We start from the raw sequence: 22426 nt of genomic DNA, 5'->3' as shown, positions 1-22426 counted from the left end.
TAGCAAAACCTCCCTATATAAGCAGCCAAAGTCAACCAGAGGCACAAAACTACAATCACCAAGTACCACACGAAGCTCTTCACTCAGTTTTTTTCAACAATCAACAAGGAGCTACAGTGGACTATAGCAAAAATTTACTGGCTTTTCATCAAAATATAAACTTAACAATAAAAACATTTTACCACATTTTTTCATAAGATGAAGATTATTTTAGCAGTATCAACAACAATTTACTAAGAATCAACAAATCCATAACTGGAAAAATTATCAGGCAGCTCCCATTTATCAGCCAGATCTTTTCGAACTTTTGTCAAAAAAAGAACAAACGAAAATCAAGAAGAACTTTTCCTCCAAGAAAAAACTCAGCATCATCTAACAATCATACATTTTAATCACAAAGTCCAAGAAACACACAAGTTGGTCAACCAACACCAAAAAAATTTAAAATACCAATATAATAAAATTTACAACAACACGAAATTACAAAAACACATCTTACAAATTTTTCTTAATTAGCAAATGACGCAGAATCACTTCAATTGACTATGCATCCATACTTTTTGGTTGGGTCTTCTATATTCATTCCACTTCATACGCCATTCATAACATATGTAGTTACATTGACGCACAGTTCTAATCTAAACCACACTAGATCGCGCAGCCCAAAAACGGTTTTCAGTTTTAGTAAAATAAATTTAAATCAGACAGGCAAAGATTCACACAAAAATTCTGAAAACTGTTTGACTCTGAACGAAATAAATAACATCCAAGAGTATTAAGTAATGAAACCCGAAGACTCCCTAACGAAATGTGAGCAACTTGCAGTAAGAATTGAAATTTTGGTAAGAAAAACATACTTTAATAATACACATGATTACAAAAATAAGATGACTTCATAGTTTTAGTGATGACTTCAACCAAACAGCTACGAAAAATAGCAAAAAACTGAAGCATCACATCCATTTTCAATTCGTGAACCTGACATAGAGTTCCGAAAACTAGTAGACACAATGGATCAAATTGGAATCACAAGAAAATTGGAAGAAGCAGAAAATTTGAAATTTAATTTTTCAGAAAATTTTAAGTAAACAACATCCATACAAACAACACTTGAATAAATAACATAAAAGACTCCGAAACTGAACTAGCTGAAAAAATTAAACGGATATTAAGTATCTACGAAAAATAAACAAATTTTTATAGTTAAATCATTATTCAAAAAATGATGTAACTGTTGCCGTAGGTACGGACATAATTTTGCTGACTGTAAACAAAAACAGCAAGACAATCAGAATAAACCACAAAAAAAATAGAAAACAACATCATTTTTTATCAATGCATGAAAAAAGATCAAAACTTACCGAAAAAGGAGATCCATAGTATAAATAGTTCAGTAAAACCACTCCCACATAACTAAAACAACTATAGACAACAATCATCTTATCGAAACAACTATCGCAGAAAATCTCCAGATCGATGAAATTCACAAATTTTTTCACCGAACAGATACAGCAGATCAGATAGTCAAAATAACCAGTATCAAAATAATTACTCAAGATCAATTTCTAACAGAAGCAATTACACGAACTACTTTAAAAATCGTTCCGATTCAAACTCTCGATTTAGGTATAGATCTCGAAACTATGGAAACAACAGTTCAAACTGTAACAACAATTACAATAGATCAGGAGATAGTTCTAAACTAAAATTATCCAAATAGACACGTTAAACTGTTTTCATTCACCACACAGAAATAATCCGCAATATCAAATTTCACGGCAAAATGATTAAACAAGTACGCCTAAACAGCAAAGACAGAGAAATCAGGTACAATCAACTGGAGAAACCTAACCAAACCCTCCCGGTATTGATAATGCAGAAAATTAGGAATTACAGATTAATCGCACAAAATATGAATCCACAGATGACGAGAGAGAAACACAAAAAACGGTTTCAATGAACATGCCTCACATTGAAAAAGAACATAAAACACCAATTGAAACAAATTAATATCAAAATAATGGATTATTATCAAGATTTAAATAATTTCGATGAACAAACTATTTCACAAACTATGACAGATTACATTAAACAGGAAGTTTAAGTACAAATAACATAAATCAAAAAACATCATTTAAATTACAACCACCTTAAAAAAATTCTGGGCAGTCCCGCTTCTCTTAGAAAGTCCAAAGAGCAAAAACTTTCAACCACCAGACCTTGAATTTTTTCAAATAGACGCAGGAGCAGATTCAAACTTCATTAAAATTCCAATTTGGCCTGAATTACAAACTCTACATGCAAAATTGTCACCTTTAAAAACCTCAAGCAAATTAGCCACCGCACAAGGAACAAATTTAACAAATTACGGAAAAATTCAATTACCTCTCGTTACCACTCGAACAATGGAAGAAAACAATTTTAAAAAAAAAATCTTTTAGTCAAACATTTTATAACTCAGGCATTAAAGACAATTTCTTTGAAATTCCAATTAATACTAAAAATTAACCACTAATATTATTCTAAATACTAAATTTCAATTAAAAGATAAATACACATGAATAAATTACACATCATTAACATTCTTTCAAAGATTAAAAAAAACCTCCGTTTTTTTCTAAAATCTACCCCATTTATAACCAAGGATGAAAACACCTGAAACCACTATCACGATATGTAAAAACTTTTTCAAAAAGTCAAGTATTTCAAGACAATATCGATCAAATTAAACAACGGTAATACTTGTCAGATTTTGAATTTAAACCATTTCATAAAACTTTTCAGGTAACAAATTTTTAAATCAAATTCACGAAAAAAATATTTTTAAATTTTGTTTCTCTACATAGATACAACTTTCGCCATATAAAACCACACTACCTCTAGGACTATTAGGATATTCTGAATTAAATGCAACACTTTTTCTCACAATAGAAACACTATATAGAGGGAATATTTTTCAAATCGTTCCGATTCAATTCGCTCTGCTTTAGAAATCGTTCCGATTCAAACTCTCGATTTAGGTATAAATCTCGAAACTATGGAAACAACAGTTCAAACTGTAACAACAATTACAATAGATCAGGAGATAGTTCTAGAAATCGAAACTAAAATTATCCAAATAGACACGTTAAACTGTTTTCATTCACCACACAGAAATAATCCGCAATATCAAATTTCACGGCAAAATGATTAAACAAGTACGCCTAAACAGCAAAGACAGAGAAATCAGGTACAATCAACTGGAGAAACCTAACCAAACCCTCCCGGTATTAATAATGCAGAAAATTAGGAATTACAGATTAATCGCACAAAATATGAATCCACAGATGACGAGAGAGAAACACAAAAAACGGTTTCAATGAACATGCCTCACATTGAAAAAGAACATAAAACACCAATTGAAACAAATTAATATCAAAATAATGGATTATTATCAAGATTTAAATAATTTCGATGAACAAACTATTTCACAAACTATGACAGATTACATTAAACAGGAAGTTTAAGTACAAATAACATAAATCAAAAAACATCATTTAAATTACAACCACCTTAAAAAAATTCTGGGCAGTCCCGCTTCTCTTAGAAAGTCCAAAGAGCAAAAACTTTCAACCACCAGACCTTGAATTTTTTCAAATAGACGCAGGAGCAGATTCAAACTTCATTAAAATTCCAATTTGGCCTGAATTACAAACTCTACATGCAAAATTGTCACCTTTAAAAACCTCAAGCAAATTAGCCACCAAACAAGGAACAAATTTAACAAATTACGGAAAAATTCAATTACCTCTCGTTACCACTCGAACAATGGAAGAAAACAATTTTAAGAAAAAAATCTTTTAGTCAAACATTTTATAACTCAGGCATTAAAGACAATTTCTTTGAAATTCCAATTAATACTAAAAATTAACCACTAATAATATTCTAAATACTAAATTTCAATTAAAAGATAAATACACATGAATAAATTACACATCATTAACATTCTTTCAAAGATTAAAAAAAAACCTCCGTTTTTTTCTAAAATCTACCCCATTTATAACCAAGGATGAAAACACCTGAAACCACTATCACGATATGTAAAAACTTTTTCAAAAAGTCAAGTATTTCAAGACAATATCGATCAAATTAAACAACGGTAATACTTGTCAGATTTTGAATTTAAACCATTTCATAAAACTTTTCAGGTAACAAATTTTTAAATCAAATTCACGAAAAAAATTATTTTAAATTTTGTTTCTCTACATAGATACAACTTTCGCCATATAAAACCACACTACCTCTAGGACTATTAGGATATTCTGAATTAAATGCAACACTTTTTCTCACAATAGAAACACTATATAGAGGGAATATTTTTCAAATCGTTCCGATTCAAATCGTTCTGCTTTAGAAATCGTTCCGATTCAAACTCTCGATTTAGGTATAAATCTCGAAACTATGGAAACAACAGTTCAAACTGTAACAACAATTACAATAGATCAGGAGATAGTTCTAGAAATCGAAACTAAAATTATCCAAATAGACACGTTAAACTGTTTTCATTCACCACACAGAAATAATCCGCAATATCAAATTTCACGGCAAAATGATTAAACAAGTACGCCTAAACAGCAAAGACAGAGAAATCAGGTACAATCAACTGGAGAAACCTAACCAAACCCTCCCGGTATTGATAATGCAGAAAATTAGGAATTACAGATTAATCGCACAAAATATGAATCCACAGATGACGAGAGAGAAACACAAAAAACGGTTTCAATGAACATGCCTCACATTGAAAAAGAACATAAAACACCAATTGAAACAAATTAATATCAAAATAATGGATTATTATCAAGATTTAAATAATTTCGATGAACAAACTATTTCACAAACTATGACAGATTACATTAAACAGGAAGTTTAAGTACAAATAACATAAATCAAAAAACATCATTTAAATTACAACCACCTTAAAAAAATTCTGGGCAGTCCCGCTTCTCTTAGAAAGTCCAAAGAGCAAAAACTTTCAACCACCAGACCTTGAATTTTTTCAAATAGACGCAGGAGCAGATTCAAACTTCATTAAAATTCCAATTTGGCCTGAATTACAAACTCTACATGCAAAATTGTCACCTTTAAAAACCTCAAGCAAATTAGCCACCAAACAAGGAACAAATTTAACAAATTACGGAAAAATTCAATTACCTCTCGTTACCACTCGAACAATGGAAGAAAACAATTTTAAGAAAAAAATCTTTTAGTCAAACATTTTATAACTCAGGCATTAAAGACAATTTCTTTGAAATTCCAATTAATACTAAAAATTAACCACTAATAATATTCTAAATACTAAATTTCAATTAAAAGATAAATACACATGAATAAATTACACATCATTAACATTCTTTCAAAGATTAAAAAAAAACCTCCGTTTTTTTCTAAAATCTACCCCATTTATAACCAAAGATGAAAACACCTGAAAGCACTATCACGATATGTAAAAACTTTTTCAAAAAGTCAAGTATTTCAAGACAATATCGATCAAATTAAACAACGGTAATACTTGTCAGATTTTGAATTTAAACCATTTCATAAAACTTTTCAGGTAACAAATTTCAAAATCAAACTCACGAAAAATATATTTTTAGATTTTGTTTCTCTACATTGATAAAACTTTCCCCATATAAAACCACACTACCTCTAGGACTATTAGGATATTCTGAATTAAATGCAACACTTTTTGTCACAATAGAAACACTATATAGAGGAAATATTTTTCAAAATTTTTTAGTATATGTCAATCAACAATTCTCAATGAAGAATTATCAATTAATAATATAACTAGTGATTCAAACACAAACGCAGACTATTTTAAAAAAACACCTTATTTTAACCAACAAGACAAATTTAGATATATACAAAAGAACAACAAAAAATCCTTACAATCTTCAATTTTAAACACTCGCGAATCATAGAGCGAGAATTTGAATAATTAGCAGAACTACTACTTAAATATCCAATGGTTCAAGCCACATCCTAATTCGATGATAAAAAAAACTGAATTCACCAATACAATTACCCTTAAAATCTGATGAATTTTCCAAAAAACAACGAGCAACTAAAGTTTCAATTCAATTACACGATAAGGTTAATAGACTACTAGATATCTAAGCACAACACGAAATTATTTCTCCAATTTTAAAAGAAGAAGAGCCAAACGGAAACACATTCGGAAATCCCGTCATTATTCGCGCTAAAGGAGATTCGTACAATTTTTTCCTAGATACTAGAGACCTCAGTTCACAGACTGATGAATCTAAATGTAATTGCCCTGTAGAACTAAATAAATTAATCCTCACTAAAATAAACGGACAATACCTCACAACAGCTGACATGAATAGCGCATATAATCAAATGCCACTAGATGACAAGTTACGACGCTTACACAATTCGTTATTAGAAATCAGCAATACGATTTCATTAGATTTTTCTATGGATTCTCCCTGAGACCTGCAGCTTTTTAAGCATTTTTGAGTGAAAAATTTCTTCCACTCAATCTTAACAAAAATGTCAGAACCCTCTTAGACGATGTTTTCATGCAATTGGAAACCGAAACACGAAATGTTTCAATTATTAAATATCACCAAACATTACTTAGGAACAGATGAAAGAGGCACGATCACTCCATTGAAATCTCGCATAGACGCAACCATAAAGTTTCAACGAACATCAAACAAAAAGAAACTTCAAAAATTTCTTGGAATTCTAACTTTTTGAATGAAAAATGTATATAAAATGTAATTATACATAAGACCATTTTAAAATATCTTTAGACAACAAAATAATTTTGAATGAACAACAGAACACCTAAAAAGGTTTAAAGAAAAAAAGTAAATTTCTCACTGAACAAAAATCTAATACGACTCCAGATTCAGACCAAAAATTTTATGCAATGACCGAGGCTTCAAACTTTAACATCGGCGCAACATTAATGCAATCGCATAACCGAACAAATAAAATGAGTCTTTCCTCAGCAAATTAAAGACTTTTTACAGATCAAAAACCTATAAATTTCTTCTTTACTCAAAAATCAAATCCAAACCACTGAGTTTGTAGACTTCAATTAATTCTAATGAAATTTCCAAAGTTACATATAGACTGGACTGCAGGAAAAAGTCTTGCTCTGCTAGATACACTCAGTCGACATACACCGCCCGAACTAATAACAAGAAAAACGTCAGTGGAAACGCCGCAAAATGTAAAGTTCTTCACCACGATTCGAATGCAAATATGCAGTAAAACCGACCTTGCAAGAAAAAATAGAAAAAAAATTACTTAAAAAAATTCCACTATATCTAGATTACCAAAACAACCAATACGATTATTATAAAATTCTACATTTAAACCAATACCTTATTCATTATGGATCAAAACAAAACACATAACAAAACCAAAAAAAAAAATGTTTAAGACAAACCAATTTCTTTTAATAGTAATTGAAAACTTAACTGATAATAAAAATTTATCAGGGCTTCCGGATGAAGATTCGAATTACACAGTAAATCGAGTTTTCAATGAACATGATCCTCTAGATAGTATACCACTGTCAAAAACAGAAATGAAAAACCTTTTTTCCACCAACAACAGAAACAATGATTTTAGATATTTTACAGAAACATCATCATCTAGACCCAATTACTAGACAAGTTAACTCTTGGCTCAAATATAAAACAAAACATGTAATATCAAAATTTTAGGAATCAAAATTTTAGGAAACAAAACACTTTTTAGATACCTCAGAAAATTTAAAAAGACAACCGTAAATGAGAAAAACGATATTTTGGGATACCAAACACCTGAAGCAAAAGTACCTTTCTTCCTTTAAGTATGATACTCATAGAATTTCCTATTTCTCATTCTTTAATTTCAAAAAGACATACCGGATCTGAAAAAAAAAATGTAATCAAAAAATTTAGAAAAAACTTACTTTCCAAATGCACTAATTTCGAATGAATTTTTATGTAACGACTGTATAACATGCCTTTTGAACATTCCATATGCACATCAGAAACAAATAGCAGAAGAACAAGACTGTAAAGGATAACATTTATATTACTTTTATATAGAATGCTAACTTTTTGACATGAATATGTATATAAAAAGTAATTCTACCTGAGACCATTCAAAATTATCATTAGACAACAAATTAATTTTAAATGAACAACAGAACACCAAAAAGATTTCAAGAAAAAAACAATTCTCACTGAATAAATATCAAATACGACTCTAGATTAAGACCAACATTTTTATGCAAGGTGTGACGTGTTCGCGCTTAAACTAAAGACGTCATTATAGCGCGAAAGTGAAAAAGCTAAAATTAGATTTTCTTAGACAAAAGGCCTTGAAAACTACTGGTTTGTCCGATTAAGGTCAGTTTGCCATCAAAAAAGTTTATAGATTTTTGGGGTTGTTGGAAACCGTTTGCTAAAATGCTAAGCGAAAATGTTAAACTCATTGTTTTCAGATATTATTTACTCTTCATATTATCTGTTAAGTTGCCGATAATTTACAGATTTTGAAGCAGGTTTTTGTAGATCTTGTTGGATACGAGAGTGCGGCACATTTTGGTCCGCCGACCCGGACATTAGATATTCCGGACGATATTCCAGAGAGGACCGAAACTCCAGCGAACCAGGACATTAGATATTCCGGACGATATTCAAGAGAGGCCTGAAATTCCAGCCGACCTGGACATTAGATATTCCGGACGATATTCCAGAGAGGCCCGAAACTACAGCCGATCCGGACAGTATTCCGGACGATATTCCAGGACAGTATTCCGGACGATTTTCCCGGACAGTATTCCGGACGATATTCCAGGACAGTATTCCGGACGATATTCCCGGACAGTATTCCGGACGATATTCCAGGACAGTATTCCGGACGATATTCCCGGACAGTATTCCGGACGAGATTCCAGAGGACAGTATTCTGGACGTTAGATATTCCGGACAGTACGACCCAATTGGCCAAAAGTGTGCAATAAGCCGAAAGTTGCCCAAACGACCCAATTGGCCGAAAGTGTGCAATAAGCCGAAAGTTGCCCAAACGACCCAATTGGCCGAAAGTGTGCGATAACCCGAAAGTTGCCCAAACGACCCGATTGGCCGGAACGACCCGATTGAACGAAACGACCCAGTTAGCCGAAACGTCCCAGTTGGGAGAAGGGGAGGCCTTTTCAGGTATTCTGATTGTGGATTGTGGACATCCATTTTTTCTCAACACCCGAAGTTTTCTGTGGATTTTGGAATCTACCGGTGAACACCTCTACAAACCTGTAAGACTAAAAAACCAAAATTTTATCCATTCGTGCTAACTTGCTGATTTGATGTTTTAAATTCTGATACGAGGTTTTTTGATGGCAAAATCGTAACCCCCAATTTTTCTCGATACCAAAACCTGATCAGAAAGTTTCTGTGGGTTTAGGAAAAAAAACCGGCCTCATAATCCTTAATTACGTCGTCCTAACACCGTGTTTGTAAGCTCAACACCGTATCGGAAAAAAAAGCCAAAAATTTTGAACAAAAAAATTGAAAATTTTTGATTTTTTTTTTCAAAATTTGAAAGTTTTGCAAATTATTCGGCAAAGCGCCCAGTTTCATAATATTTTAATTCAAACGACCGAGTCGAGTTTTTTGCCCTAAGTTTTGAACTTTAAAAAAAGTTCAAAAATTCGGAAACGCATCAGGTTATTGTTGGAACTTGAACCGTTGGGTGAAAACGTGGAAAAAAAAATGTTCGGATAAAAATTCGAAAAAATATCCGAAATTTTCGAAAAAAAAGAAAAAAATTCCAAAAAAACGCCGTGTTTATTGTTCAAACGTGGTGCAGCTAACTAAACTAGTTCAATTGGATGAAAGTAGCCGTAGTCGAGACCCGTAGCGTATTATTAAGTAAATCGTCTTACCTTTTGCTACAACCTTGTTAGCTCAGGGTGTTGCGGGAGGTCAGTTCGCGGTTTGCTTGATTTCCTTCCTCTAAAATTGATTTAATTCACTAAATGTTCATACTAGCTGCTAGCTCGCTGCACCACGCTTTGAGAAAACCTTCCCCGCTTCGCAAAAGCGTGTATCTTAATCGTGCTTAGCCATTCCCCGGGATAAGTTTCAACCATAACGCAGTGAACGTCCGTAAAACTTGTCAGTATCAACTTGATCACTATCTCTTAAACCGAAACGACAATGTTATTTGGCACGACGCTGTTAATAACTCTGTTAGTCGACACCGTAGTAATAACTTTAACGCACTAACTCCTAACCAACTTAAGAAGATTCTTTTAAACTATAAACGTAATATTTATGCAATCGTTTACTGTAAACGTGTAGGCACTGAAGATATATATAGTAAGTTGAAAGAGTCAAGTATATTAGTTATTAATATAGTAACAGACCTGATATCTAGAAGGAAGCAGAACCTCACTGAGTTAGGGCAAAAGTACATAGAACTACACCATGATCCCTCTCTAGAACTGAAAACGTTTACGATCCTTAGGCGTTATAGCAAGAATTTGAAATATACTATTTCAAAGAAAAAAACTCCTAAGCCAAGAAAACGCAAGCGGCAAGCTAATGGAAACAGAAGAAACGCTGAGCAGCAACTAGGAATTAAATGAAGTGCTTCTCTAATGTGTGATATTGCTTAATGAGTCTTAATATAATTTATTGATACTAAAGTTAAGGTCTTAAATTAAATATTCCCTTTTTTCTCTCAAAATGAGCAGTTGAGCGGTTGAGTAGAAGAAAACAAGTTCAAAATTATTCAAAATGACTGAACAAATTGAGTTAAAATATTGACGATTGATGAAAGGTCAAACATCACTAGAAAATGAGCTTTCCGTATTTCACAGTCGCATAACTGAGAGTTTAGAGGGACCAATTTGGAAAACAAATATAAACGCCTTAATTGAATCTTGCAAGATTATTCTCGAAAAAGCATTAGCTAAGAATGATGAACTTGTGATATTAGCTAATAAAACCGATAAACCTACCAAATTATTAACTGAGTTGGCTGCATGGTGGGATAGGATAGTTAAAGTTAACGATGAAGTTACTGGTAAGACTCGCGCTCATATGGAATCTAATGAAGCTTCAGAGGTCTGCGTCACTGAAAAACTAGTCGATCAAAAGTTTCATCAAAATCGGCAAAATCCGGGTCGAGTAAGCAAAGCTCAATGAAATCATTGACCCCCAGTGAGCGCCGCAAAGAGCTGCTCCTAGCGAAGATTAAGCTAGAAGAGTTGGAAAAACAACATGAAGCAACCTTAAGACTGAAACAACAGGAAGCCATCATCGAAGAGCAACAGCATCTGATTGAGATGGAATGAAAACAACAAGAAATTAAATTTGAAATTGACCGTAAAGAGCAAGAACATCGTTTACGAATCGAAAAAAGTCGGCTTGAAATGGAACGATTAAGCGAAGAAAATCGTATTAAAGTAGCTGAAGCAAAAATGGTTGAAACTGATCACCTCGAAGAGTCTGAAATAGATCAGCATCTCGAGCTGGCGTCTTCGGTTGATCGTCATTCTGACAGGGTAAACGATTGGGTTGATCATGCATTAGAAAACCAAAAAGGGCCCGAGGTAGTTCCGTCTTCTTCAAAGTTTGAAACCTATATAAATTTAGAAAGTGGTTCGCATCAAAACAGAAATGTGTCCACAGCGGGAGCTTCACCTCGGCGCTCGTTGCCGAATCAGACTTTTGGTTGTGAACAACAATGTTATACCTATCAACCAACCGTCTCCTTCAGCGATGACGATCGATTCAACCACGTTGTATCCACTAATCCTGAACACGAAACGCAGTCATTGCTTATTTCAAATAACACTACACTTTGCGAAAACAATAATACGTCAATGTTTAATCCAGCTGTAACAGCAGCTACCAATACTCCGGTATGCTGTTACTTATCTGTACCTCATCCTTCACCTTCCATTCAACATATCCTCGTCAACAACTTTAATAACGATTCCCGAGTTGTTGGAAACATGTCCGCCATCTCCTATCAATACTCTGGATACACTCCCATGCCATTTTGTCATAACCATCTGCAAATTTAATCTGCAGAAACCAAAACTTGCTATCACATAACGTGTATAGCAACCCTGCTTCGGTGAACAACCCGTTCAGCGGACAGTCTGCCAATATTAGTCAGCCCAATTTGCCGCTAGTGTCACAGTGGACACCCGCAGTCACCCAATGTTTCACTGGGATAACAAGTGATGGTAACACAAACCCATCAGTTGGTGTTTCTTCATCCGTAACGCCAATATCTCAGCAACAATTCCCCCACGTATCAAGTGATGGTACCGGTTACTATGGGTTTCACAATCACAACGCATCGGCTGAAAACACTTACATATATCAGCAGCAAGCTTTTGCAGCTGATCATAGCAACACATTGCCGTCGTTGCAACCAGCTCCCCAACCACAAGCCGTGACACTGAAAGACTTAGTCCAAGCTCTGTCAGTCTCAAAGAAGGATCTCCTTCCAGAATTGAAGCTGGCCCAGTACGATGGCGACCCGCTCCAATGGCACGAATGGTTTGGCCAATTTTGCAGTACTGTGGACGCAGCGTCTCTAAGCGATGATGTGAAGTTTACTTATTTAAAATTATTAAGCACAGGAAAAGCTAAGTCAGCCATAGCAGAGTTCGCATGCAGTGGAAGAATGCATAAGGATGCTCTGAAAACTCTAGAAAGAAAGTTTGGCCAGCCACAAACCTTGATAAGTTGGCCAGTTTCCCGCAGCTTCGAATGCACAACACTGAGAACATCATTAGCTTCACGATGACCATTTCAAGTCTAGTGGCTGTCTTTAGGTCTCTTGATTATGAAGAAGATTTGAAAAGCGTCTCTTTGTTAAATCAAGCTCATTCGAAAATTCCACCAAACATGAAAGAATCGTGGTCACTTTTTGTCGTGAAACGTAATTGGTCACGCCCCAACCTAATTGACCTTAACAATTGGTTAAAAGATAAAGCAGAAGCTCATGAGCAAATGAAAAATATGCCTGGAAAGCCCAAAGTCGAAGAGCCATCCAAAATTAAAGCTGTAACGAGAGTTTTTGCCTCGACAAGTACAGTTGAGAAAAAGTTTGAATATCCTTCTTGTATCCTCTGCAAGGGGAAACATGCCTTGTGGAAGTATTCTGTGTTTAAGGAGAAAACTCCAACACAACGTGCGAAATTCTGTGCGGAAAACAAATTGAGCTTCTCCTGCTTACAAGGGAACCACGCATTCCGGCAATATCCCAGAGCAAAGAAATGCACCAAACCAGGTTGCACTAGCACCCATAGTGTACTTCTCTATGGAGCTGAACGTGTTTTTCCTAGTAAAAATCCGGACAAATATGATAGCCATACAAGACCCAACGCTGGTCAACCAAGATCTAATGCAGAGCCGGATAAAGCGAGCACAAACGCTGATCGGAAATCCTTCAGCAAGAATATACCAAACGCAAGTTAGAATCAAGCAGACGTTAATCCCGTTCTGTTGGATGTAAGTTGCGCAATCTCGAACGACCAATCATCAATCATAACATCGAAATGGTTGCTGCCCATAATCAAGCTCCAAGTTTCCACCGATTTCCAGAGTGCTGATTGTTTAACATTGTGTGACTCAGCATCAAGTCATTCCTGGATATCGGCTAAATTAGTCAAATGTCTGAATCTTTCAGGAAGAGATTTGGATCTCACAGTAAGTAGTATTAACACAACGACTGTTGTTAAAACGAAACAAGTTCAGATGAAGGTATCTTCTAACTTCGATGGTTTCGAATACATATTCGATTTAACCGCATTTGTCAAGGATGATACTAAAGTCGGTACCGATACCGTCAACATCCCTGCATTACAGAGCAAATATCCGTACCTTGCTCCAATCAAACCAATTGTGTTTAGCTACGCCGATTTAGACTTAATAATTGGTCAAGACATCTTCCATGCTATTCGGCCTGAGGATAATTTCAAGAGTGAGGCCGATCCAAACACATAGCCCGTCGCGGTTCGCCTTCCAATAGGCTGGGTCTTGAGCGGCTCAATGCCGACATCTACAGGTTTCCTTTCTACTTGTTTCAAGTGCAATACGGATGATACCGAACTAGCTTGTCAAATCAAACGCTGGTAGGAAATAGAGTCATACGGAGCCTGCAAACAGGTCGATTCCCGTTCAGCCGAGGACAAAAGGGCGGCCAAAATACTTGATTCCTCCAATGTCCATGATGGATCAAGATACGCTGTAGGTATGCTATGGGCAGTAGAATCTATCATGTTACCAGACAATTACTATTCCTCTTTGGTTCAGTTAAAATCGTTGAAAAAACATTTAGCGAAAGATCTTTACTTAAGGGATCAATACTCAAAAACTATCAAAGATGATTTGAGTAAAGGATACGTGATTCAAGTTCCTCCCCATAATTTTTCGAACCGCAGCATACACGAGTGGTATCTTCCTCACCATCCCGTGGTAAACCCAAACAAACCTGGTAAAGTGAGGCGTGTCCCTAACGGAGCGTCTAAATTCCACGGTACGTCATTGAACAAATCGTTGCTAGTAGAACCCGACCTACTGCAAAACCTTGTGTTCGTTCTCCTCCGTTTTCGTGTTTTCGTCAACATCATTTTGCCGTATCGGCTGACATTGAAGGGATGTTCCTACAAGTCGGCATCCTTCCAGAGGACCAACCACCTCTTCGTTTTCTGTTGCGGGAGGACCCCACAGCCGATGTGGTTGTACACCAGTACACCAGACATATCTTTGGAGCAAGAGACCCGTCAACGTGTGCAAATTATGCATTGCAACGGACTGCAATGGATAATCAGGCAATGTTCCCTGACGCAGCGTCCGCAGTTCTAGAGAAGTTTTATATGGACGACTACCTAGACTACTTTGAGTACCTGATGTCGCATTTAAAATGAGTCAAGAGTTGGTTACTCTGTTAGCTCTAGGTGGTTTTAAATTAACTAAGTTCATAAGTAACGTAACTAAAATTAAACCCCAAAGCGCGCCGCAACAGGAAAGTAAAAATATTGTAACTTGTGGGGACAATTCTTCTCATGTTCTTGGTCTGAAGTGGGACCATATCGACGACACTTTGGTCGTAAGCCGTGGTGTCAACCATGAACTTAAAAAATCGATTACACAGCAAACAGTGTTAAGTTTTGTTTCTTCCGTTTTCGACCCCTATACTGTAAGAGCGCGACTATTGTTGAAAAAAATCTGGCGCATTCATGGCCAACAATGGGATGATGAGCTATCCGTTGATATCAAGACAAAATTTCTTGCCTGGCACTCTGGTTTGCCATCTCTAGGGAAAATGAATATAAAGCGCAGCTACTTCTCCGCACCAGTCGATTGGGTTGAGTTACACATGTTCGGTGATAGCTCAGAAGAAGTTTTTTGTGCTGTAGCTTTTCTTCGCGCCCATGTGAAAACTTCACTCGAAACACAAGTTGCCCTGGTCTTTGGAAAAGCAAGAGTCGCGCCCATGAAAGCGCTTTCCATCCCGAAGCTTGAACTGCAGGCTGCGTTACTGGATACCCGCTTGAAGGAAGACGTCCTCAAAGCTCTAACCATTCCTGTGTCAAACACGTTCATCTGGACTGACAGCACCACTGTGCTCCAGTGGTTAAACTCAGGTAGTAAGCATCCCACGTTCGTGGCAAACCGGATTGGAGAGATTCTGGAAAATACGACCGTAGACCAGTGGTTTCATGTCTTAAGTGGAGACAACCCTGCTGATACGGAATCCCGAGGAATCTCAGCGGAGTCCTTAAAAACAAGCAGCTGGGTGAACGGGCCAAGTCTGCTGAAAAGTGGCAAGTGGCCTTTCAAGCCGAGCATAGAAATATTTTAGAAAATCCGCCTGCCTGGTCCCGCTTGTGACCTGAATGAAGGTTTACAGCAGGCCTCTAATTTTTCAAATGTTGCTCAAAAACAAAAACAACCCATTTTATTTGCATAGGAAGAATTCAGCTCGTTTCGTAAACTCCAGCGAGTCGTTGCCTTCATGCACAGACTTATTCCGAAACACCGGCACTACCGCACTAAAGTCAAGGAAATAACCGATCCGGTTGAATTAGAAACCGCAAAACAACGACTTTTGTTGATTTCCCAAAAGGAATCTTTTGAAGTGGAATAATTACTCCTGTCCTGCAACAAAACCGTCAAAAAGTCTAGTCGTATTGCACAATATGCACTGTTTATGGGTCCTACATTCCTCATTCGTTCAACTGGGCGAATTCGCCGCCTAGTTGAAACTGAATACGACACAAAACACCCCATAACCCTTGATGGAAGGCATTCTCTGGTGAAATTGTTCGTAAGTGATATTCATTATCGCTATCAGCACCAGTTCTTAGACTAACTGCGAGCTGTAATTCACTTAGAGTTCGCAATCTTGAACTTTCGCTCTTTATTAAAGTCTATTGAAGTCCACTGCCTTATATGTAGGAAGCGCAAAGCCAAAACTGTCACACATATGATGGGAGAGCTTCCAGTTGAAATGCTTGGTTACCGCCAGCCTCCCTTCACAAACTGTGGTGTTGACTACTTTGGACCCCTTAACGTCTCAATCAGGAGGAGTTCTGAAAAACGATGGTGCTTCCTTTTTACATGTATGACCACCAGAGCTGTACTCATTGAGATTGTCTCATCCATGGACACGAGTTCGTGTGTAATGGGAATCAAAAGATTCATTGCCCGTCGCGGCACTCCATCAGTCATTTGGTCTGATAGCGGCACCAATTTTGTGGTAGCTGAGAAAGAACTCTTAAATTGTATTCAGTCGTGGAACCGACAAGCACCCCCAGTGCTGGCAAAAAAGGGTATTAATTAGAAATTTAACCCCCCGGCAGCCCCGCATCACGGTGGTTCTCGTTCACGTCTCGTTCGGTGTTGTAAAAGGGTATTCTACGCAATAATTGGAAGTAGAAAGCTCACTCCCGAAGTCCTTGAAACAATTTTCTTTCTTGTAGAAAAATCACTGAACGCTCGACCTATAACATCAGTAAGTGTATGACCGGATGGTTTCGAGGTGTTAACTCCTTATCATTTTTTGTTGGGCCGAAATGGTACTAGCTTCCCTTTCCAGGAGCACTTCGACCATCGAAAGCAATATATCCGAGCGCAAAGCTACGCCAACGCAATTTGGAGTCGTTGACTGCGAGATTATGTGCCAGCGCTGAATAAACGCAGTAAGTGGCACTCCGATACTGACGTTATTTCGCGCTTAAACTAATGACGTCATTATAGCGCGAAAGTGAAAAAGCTAATATTAGATTTTCTTAGACAAAAGGCCTTGAAAACTACTGGTTTGTCCGATTAAGGTCAGTTTGCCATCAAAAATGTTTATAGATTTTTGAGATTGTTGGAAACAGTATTGCTAAAATGCTAACCGAAAATGTTACACTCATTGTTTTCAGATATTACTTACTCTTCATATTATCTGTTAAGTTGCCGATAATTTACAGATTTTGAAGCAGGTTTTTGTAGATCTTACAGGATACGAGAGTGCGGCACACGACGCTTCAAATAATAATATCGGCGCAACATTATTACAATCGCATAACCGAACGAATAAAATGAAGCTTACCTCAGCTAATTCAAGACTTTTAACACAAGCAGAACTTAGACTCTCTATATTTATGAGAGAATGAACAGCTATAATGTATACTCTCACAGAACTTTAATTTTTAATCCTTGGATCAAAACAACCAACAACTTTATTTACATATTATAAACATATAACTTTCTTCTTTACTCAAAATCAAACCCAAACCATTGAGTTTGTAGACTTCATTTAATTCTAATGAAATTTCCATAATAATTTCCACATATAGTCTAGACTGCAGGAATAAATCTTGCTTTACTAGATACACTCTGTCGAAACACACCGCCCGAACTAATAACAAGAAAAACGTCTGTGGAAACACCGCAAAAGAAAAAAATTTTCTTGCAAAAGATGAAACGTCACCACGATTCGAATGCAAAAATGCAGTAAAAACCAACCTTGAAATTGAGCAAACAAAAAAATTATGAAAAAAATTTTCCACTATATATAGATTGCCAAAACAACCAACACGATTATAAGAAAATTCTACACCATATTCATAATGGATCAAAAAATACATAACAAAACCAATTAAACAGAAAATGCTTAAGACAGACCCATTTCCTTTAATAAAAATGGAAAACTAAAGTGATAGAAAAAATTTATCGGGGCTTCGGAGGTAGACTCGAAATACAGATTAAATTGAGTTTGCAATGAACATGATCCTCTAGATAGTATACCACTGTCAAAAACAGAAACTGAAGAGCTTTTTCTACCAACCACAGAAAAAAAAACTTTAGATCTTTTACAGAAGCATCAACATCTAGACCCACTCACTAGACAACTTAACTCGTGGCTCAAGTAAAAAACAAAACATGTAAAAAAGATTTCACAATATTAGGAAACAAAACACTTCTTAGATACCTCCGAAAATTTAAAAATACAACCGTAAAATCGAATACCGATAATCTTGAATAACAAACACCTGAAGCAAAAGTACCTTTCTTCCTTTGAGCATGATACTCATGGCTTTTCATATTTCTCATGCTTCAGACACAAAAGGACATACAGGATCAGAAAAAACGTAATCAAAAATTAACAAAAAAATTACCTTCCAAATGCACCAATTTCAATTAAAATTTTTTTTTAACGAATGTATAACAAGACCATTGAAGAATCCATATCCACATCGGATCAAATAGCCTAAAAACAAGACTTTAAAGGACAAAATTTATGTCACAACCACAGAATCTCATTTGATACAAAAGGACCAATATCAAGATCCTCAGCAGTAAACTCATACATAACGGTTATAGTCGACGCGATTACACGCTACGTAGCGCTCAAACATGTACCTCATTGTAATGCTTATTATGCAAATACAACACTCTACAAACACTCGATTGCAAAATTTGGATTACCAGAAATTCTTGTAACAGATAACGGCACTGAATTCATACAGAAAGAAATCATAACTTTAGGCCATCTTTACAAAACCAAACATAAATCCCGAACATCTCATGCTTCATGGACTAATAGTTTAGTGGAAGGTATGCATCGTTCACTACAGAAATACCTCAGATTTTTATTAATTTGAAATGATACAAAGTATACAGAACAGTAAACAGACGTAAAATTTTTTCCCCTAGCCTACAACTTACAAATTACAACAAGACTAGAATTATCACAAACCAAGGAAACAAATATTTTTTACAGTAAAATCCTCTAAAAAAACACAAGGTTATGTTCAACTAGCCAGGAATCAGTTTGTTACAATCTATCACTACATACGCATGTTGAACATCATTTTCATCATCCACCATTCTTAAAATTAATCTCATACCGAAAAGATTTTGAACAGAGATAAAAAATTAATGAAATTTATCAGAAAATAGCTGAAATTTTATTAAAAAGACAGAATGTTCAAACTTTCAATCACAAATCAAAATCAAAATTACTTCAGCCACAATTTCAAAAATTGGAGGATACGTATTGATACCTATTTTTATAACACAAAAAGGAATATCTAAAAAACTGCAGCCAATCCGAAAAAGAAAATTCCAATTTTTGACAAAGCTACTAATGTAACATATGTAACATACCACTAATGTAAACTCAAAAAAAGTGGGCTCAAAAAAAGAAATAAATCAACGTCGAAATAACTTTCTCTCATGTTACCCAGGAGAACACGCTCTTCGCGAACTACACAATTATACTTCTTTATAGGACTCAAAATTGTCCATGACAACTGAGATGCAGAAAGTGAATAAAAACATAAATTAAATAATTTTTACAAAACTGAGATTGGAAAACTAAGCAACGACCGCCTCAACGACAATCATCACGCTTCCGAAATCAACTGCGAAAAGTTTACAAAACTTTTATCCCGTAGTCGAAAATAAGTTTGAGTTTTATAAACCCCTCTCAAGCAAAATAAACACTTTGATCACTTTAAAATTTAAAAAGTTTTTCTTCTGTCCGTTTTTCAAGCTACCACTCTCAAGCAACACGTTCAAGTTCAGCCAATCCAAAATTAGATCAAATTCACAACCACTTGACACCAGTTCATTAGCCGACACATTGCTTACTTCAAACATATCTGGAACTTCAACTAAGAGACATCCAGATCAAAAATAGGCAACATGTTCTTATTTGACAACTAAAAAAAAACTCAAATGTTATAATTCTCCCCTATCAACCAGTACAAAAATCATCAACATTGTCTCAACTTGCACTCAAAAGTTTTCTCAAAGATGAATATGCCTTAAGCAAAAATCAGGCATGGCCATTTAGCCTAAATTACAAATAATTACTGAATACCCCAAATCAACTCAATATTAAAAACAAAATTATGAATCTGTTTCCTAGACCTCCAAGCTCGCCTCAATCAAAAGCTGCCCATACACAACAATTAATCAAAAATCAGAGAACAATCCGACCAAATTCATTTTTCAACTCGGATGAAAATTCGACGAACCGAATCATTTCTAAAAATACTTCTTTCTCAATCAGTTCGACACCTCAAGACAATTATTTTCAAATTTTTTCAGTCTTTCCAGTATTTTTATCAATTTAATATATTTTTCATTGTAGACGCCGTCAAATTATTCCTTCTGCTCTCCAAAAGTTTTCCAATTTTCCAATTCCAATTTTCCATTCTCGTACCAAAGCCTACAACAATTTCTTAAAAACCTTTGACCACCTCCTCAGGTACAATATTTAAAAAGTTATCTCAATGTTAACACATTTAATTAACAGGAAAAGTAAACTTCTTCTTTCCATATTCTTTTTGATCTGTTTAATCTCCTCAAATTGAAAAAAAAATGTAAATATATGAGAAAGGCAAAAATCACCTTTGCATTTGCAAAAATACTTTTTTATCACTTTCATAGAAGAATTTTATAAAGAACACAGATTTTATACCTAAAGACTTAGAACAAATCAAAATGCTAATCAACAACCAGCAAAACAATCCCTATTGACTACGACATTCCAAGAACTCCAATAACACCACCGTCCACTGAATTAGGTCAACCTCAAAAATCAACACGCATTTTTTTCAGAAAATTCCATGCATATTTCAAAAACGACACGCATTACTATCCGAACCTTTAATACCCGTAGTTCGCCATGCACCAGTAAGCCAACCACAACAAGAACCAACATATATCATCTATACTCCTCTCCAACAAGACCTTAACAGAAGCCAAATCCAAAATCAAACATCTACAATACATTGGCAAATAAAACATCACCTAAGCGAACCACAATAAGAACCAACATATGACATCTTTACTTCTCTCCAACGAAAGGTTAATAGAACAAGAGCCTGGCCAAAAACAAAATCAAACATCTACAATAGATTGACAAATAAAACATCCCACATGAAATAGAAATTTCACAACAACCAGAAGAGCTCATTTTTATATACCCTCATCACCATCCCCAAATCCTCTAGACCTTTCAAAAAGTACAATTCAAAGTATCCCTTTGCCATTACAGACTAGTTCACAGCAAAACACTCCAAATACTCTATCGGATTATTAAGGATCACTCCCCCACATTCAAACAGGTTCATGAAAAACCTTTCAATCCCCCAAATTCAACCCAACGTCTCCCACATTAGATGACACAATCTTTCACACAAGGTGAAACAAACTTGGTAAAAGACCCAATATATATCGCATTAGATACATCCTTGTCACTGCCAGAAACCATATGACTACCTTCAACACCTTCAACAATAAGTCAAACTCCAACTAAACCATTTTACAAACCTTCGCGACCAGTTTAGAGGATAGATACAGAGAACTCATAAGTATGTAAGTCATCATTAACCTCTACGATTAGATTGGTATACTTTCGTAGAAACCCCTCACTCATCTGATCAACCTCTTGAAAGCCACAGATTGCATAATTGGGCACCCAACAAATTACAATACAGACTTGACATTCACAAAGTTATACAGTAAACTAATATATAAATCTGACATAAGACAATTTGACACTCAAATTTTAACTCACAGTAAAATTAAACAATTTAGTACATCACCCTCTATCTCTAGCCCCACCAAACATAACAGCTCAATCTTCACCTCCCCCATTTTTAGCAACAGAACTTATCTACAAACACGATAGATGTATAAAAATAATAAATTCTCAACTCAACCTTTTTCTCTTTGTTTTTTAGAACCAACATCACATAAAGTCCTCCCCCCTCCCCGAATAGGGCCACAAGACCTATTGATTACTCAATACGATAGCGAAGAAAATGATCAAAAAACACTATTCAAGTCACCAAAAACTCAAGTAACTCAAAGCGAATCGGAAC

General features: G+C 35.5%; 1 protein-coding gene across 1 annotated transcript; it reads left to right on the top strand.

Moving 5' to 3' along the window:
- Positions 1 to 15531: 15531 nt before the first annotated feature.
- LOC134841174 (uncharacterized) lies at positions 15532 to 15900 on the top strand. Its single transcript, XM_063856992.1, has one exon. It carries the CDS (start codon positions 15532 to 15534, stop codon positions 15898 to 15900), a length of 369 nt encoding a protein of 122 aa, XP_063713062.1.
- The last annotated feature ends 6526 nt before the right edge of the window (positions 15901 to 22426 follow it).

Source organism: Symsagittifera roscoffensis, chromosome 1, assembly GCF_963678635.1.
Source record: "Symsagittifera roscoffensis chromosome 1, txSymRosc1.1, whole genome shotgun sequence".
Classification (NCBI taxonomy): domain Eukaryota; kingdom Metazoa; phylum Xenacoelomorpha; order Acoela; family Convolutidae; genus Symsagittifera; species Symsagittifera roscoffensis.
The sequence above is the reverse complement of the archived record's forward strand: the minus strand, read 5'-3'. Positions and strand labels throughout refer to the sequence as shown.

What these genes read in the sequence shown, in the direction of transcription:
- LOC134841174 (XM_063856992.1), top strand. Translation starts at nt 15,532, where the DNA reads ATGAAAGCGCTTTCCATCCCGAAGCTTGAACTGCAGGCTGCGTTACTG.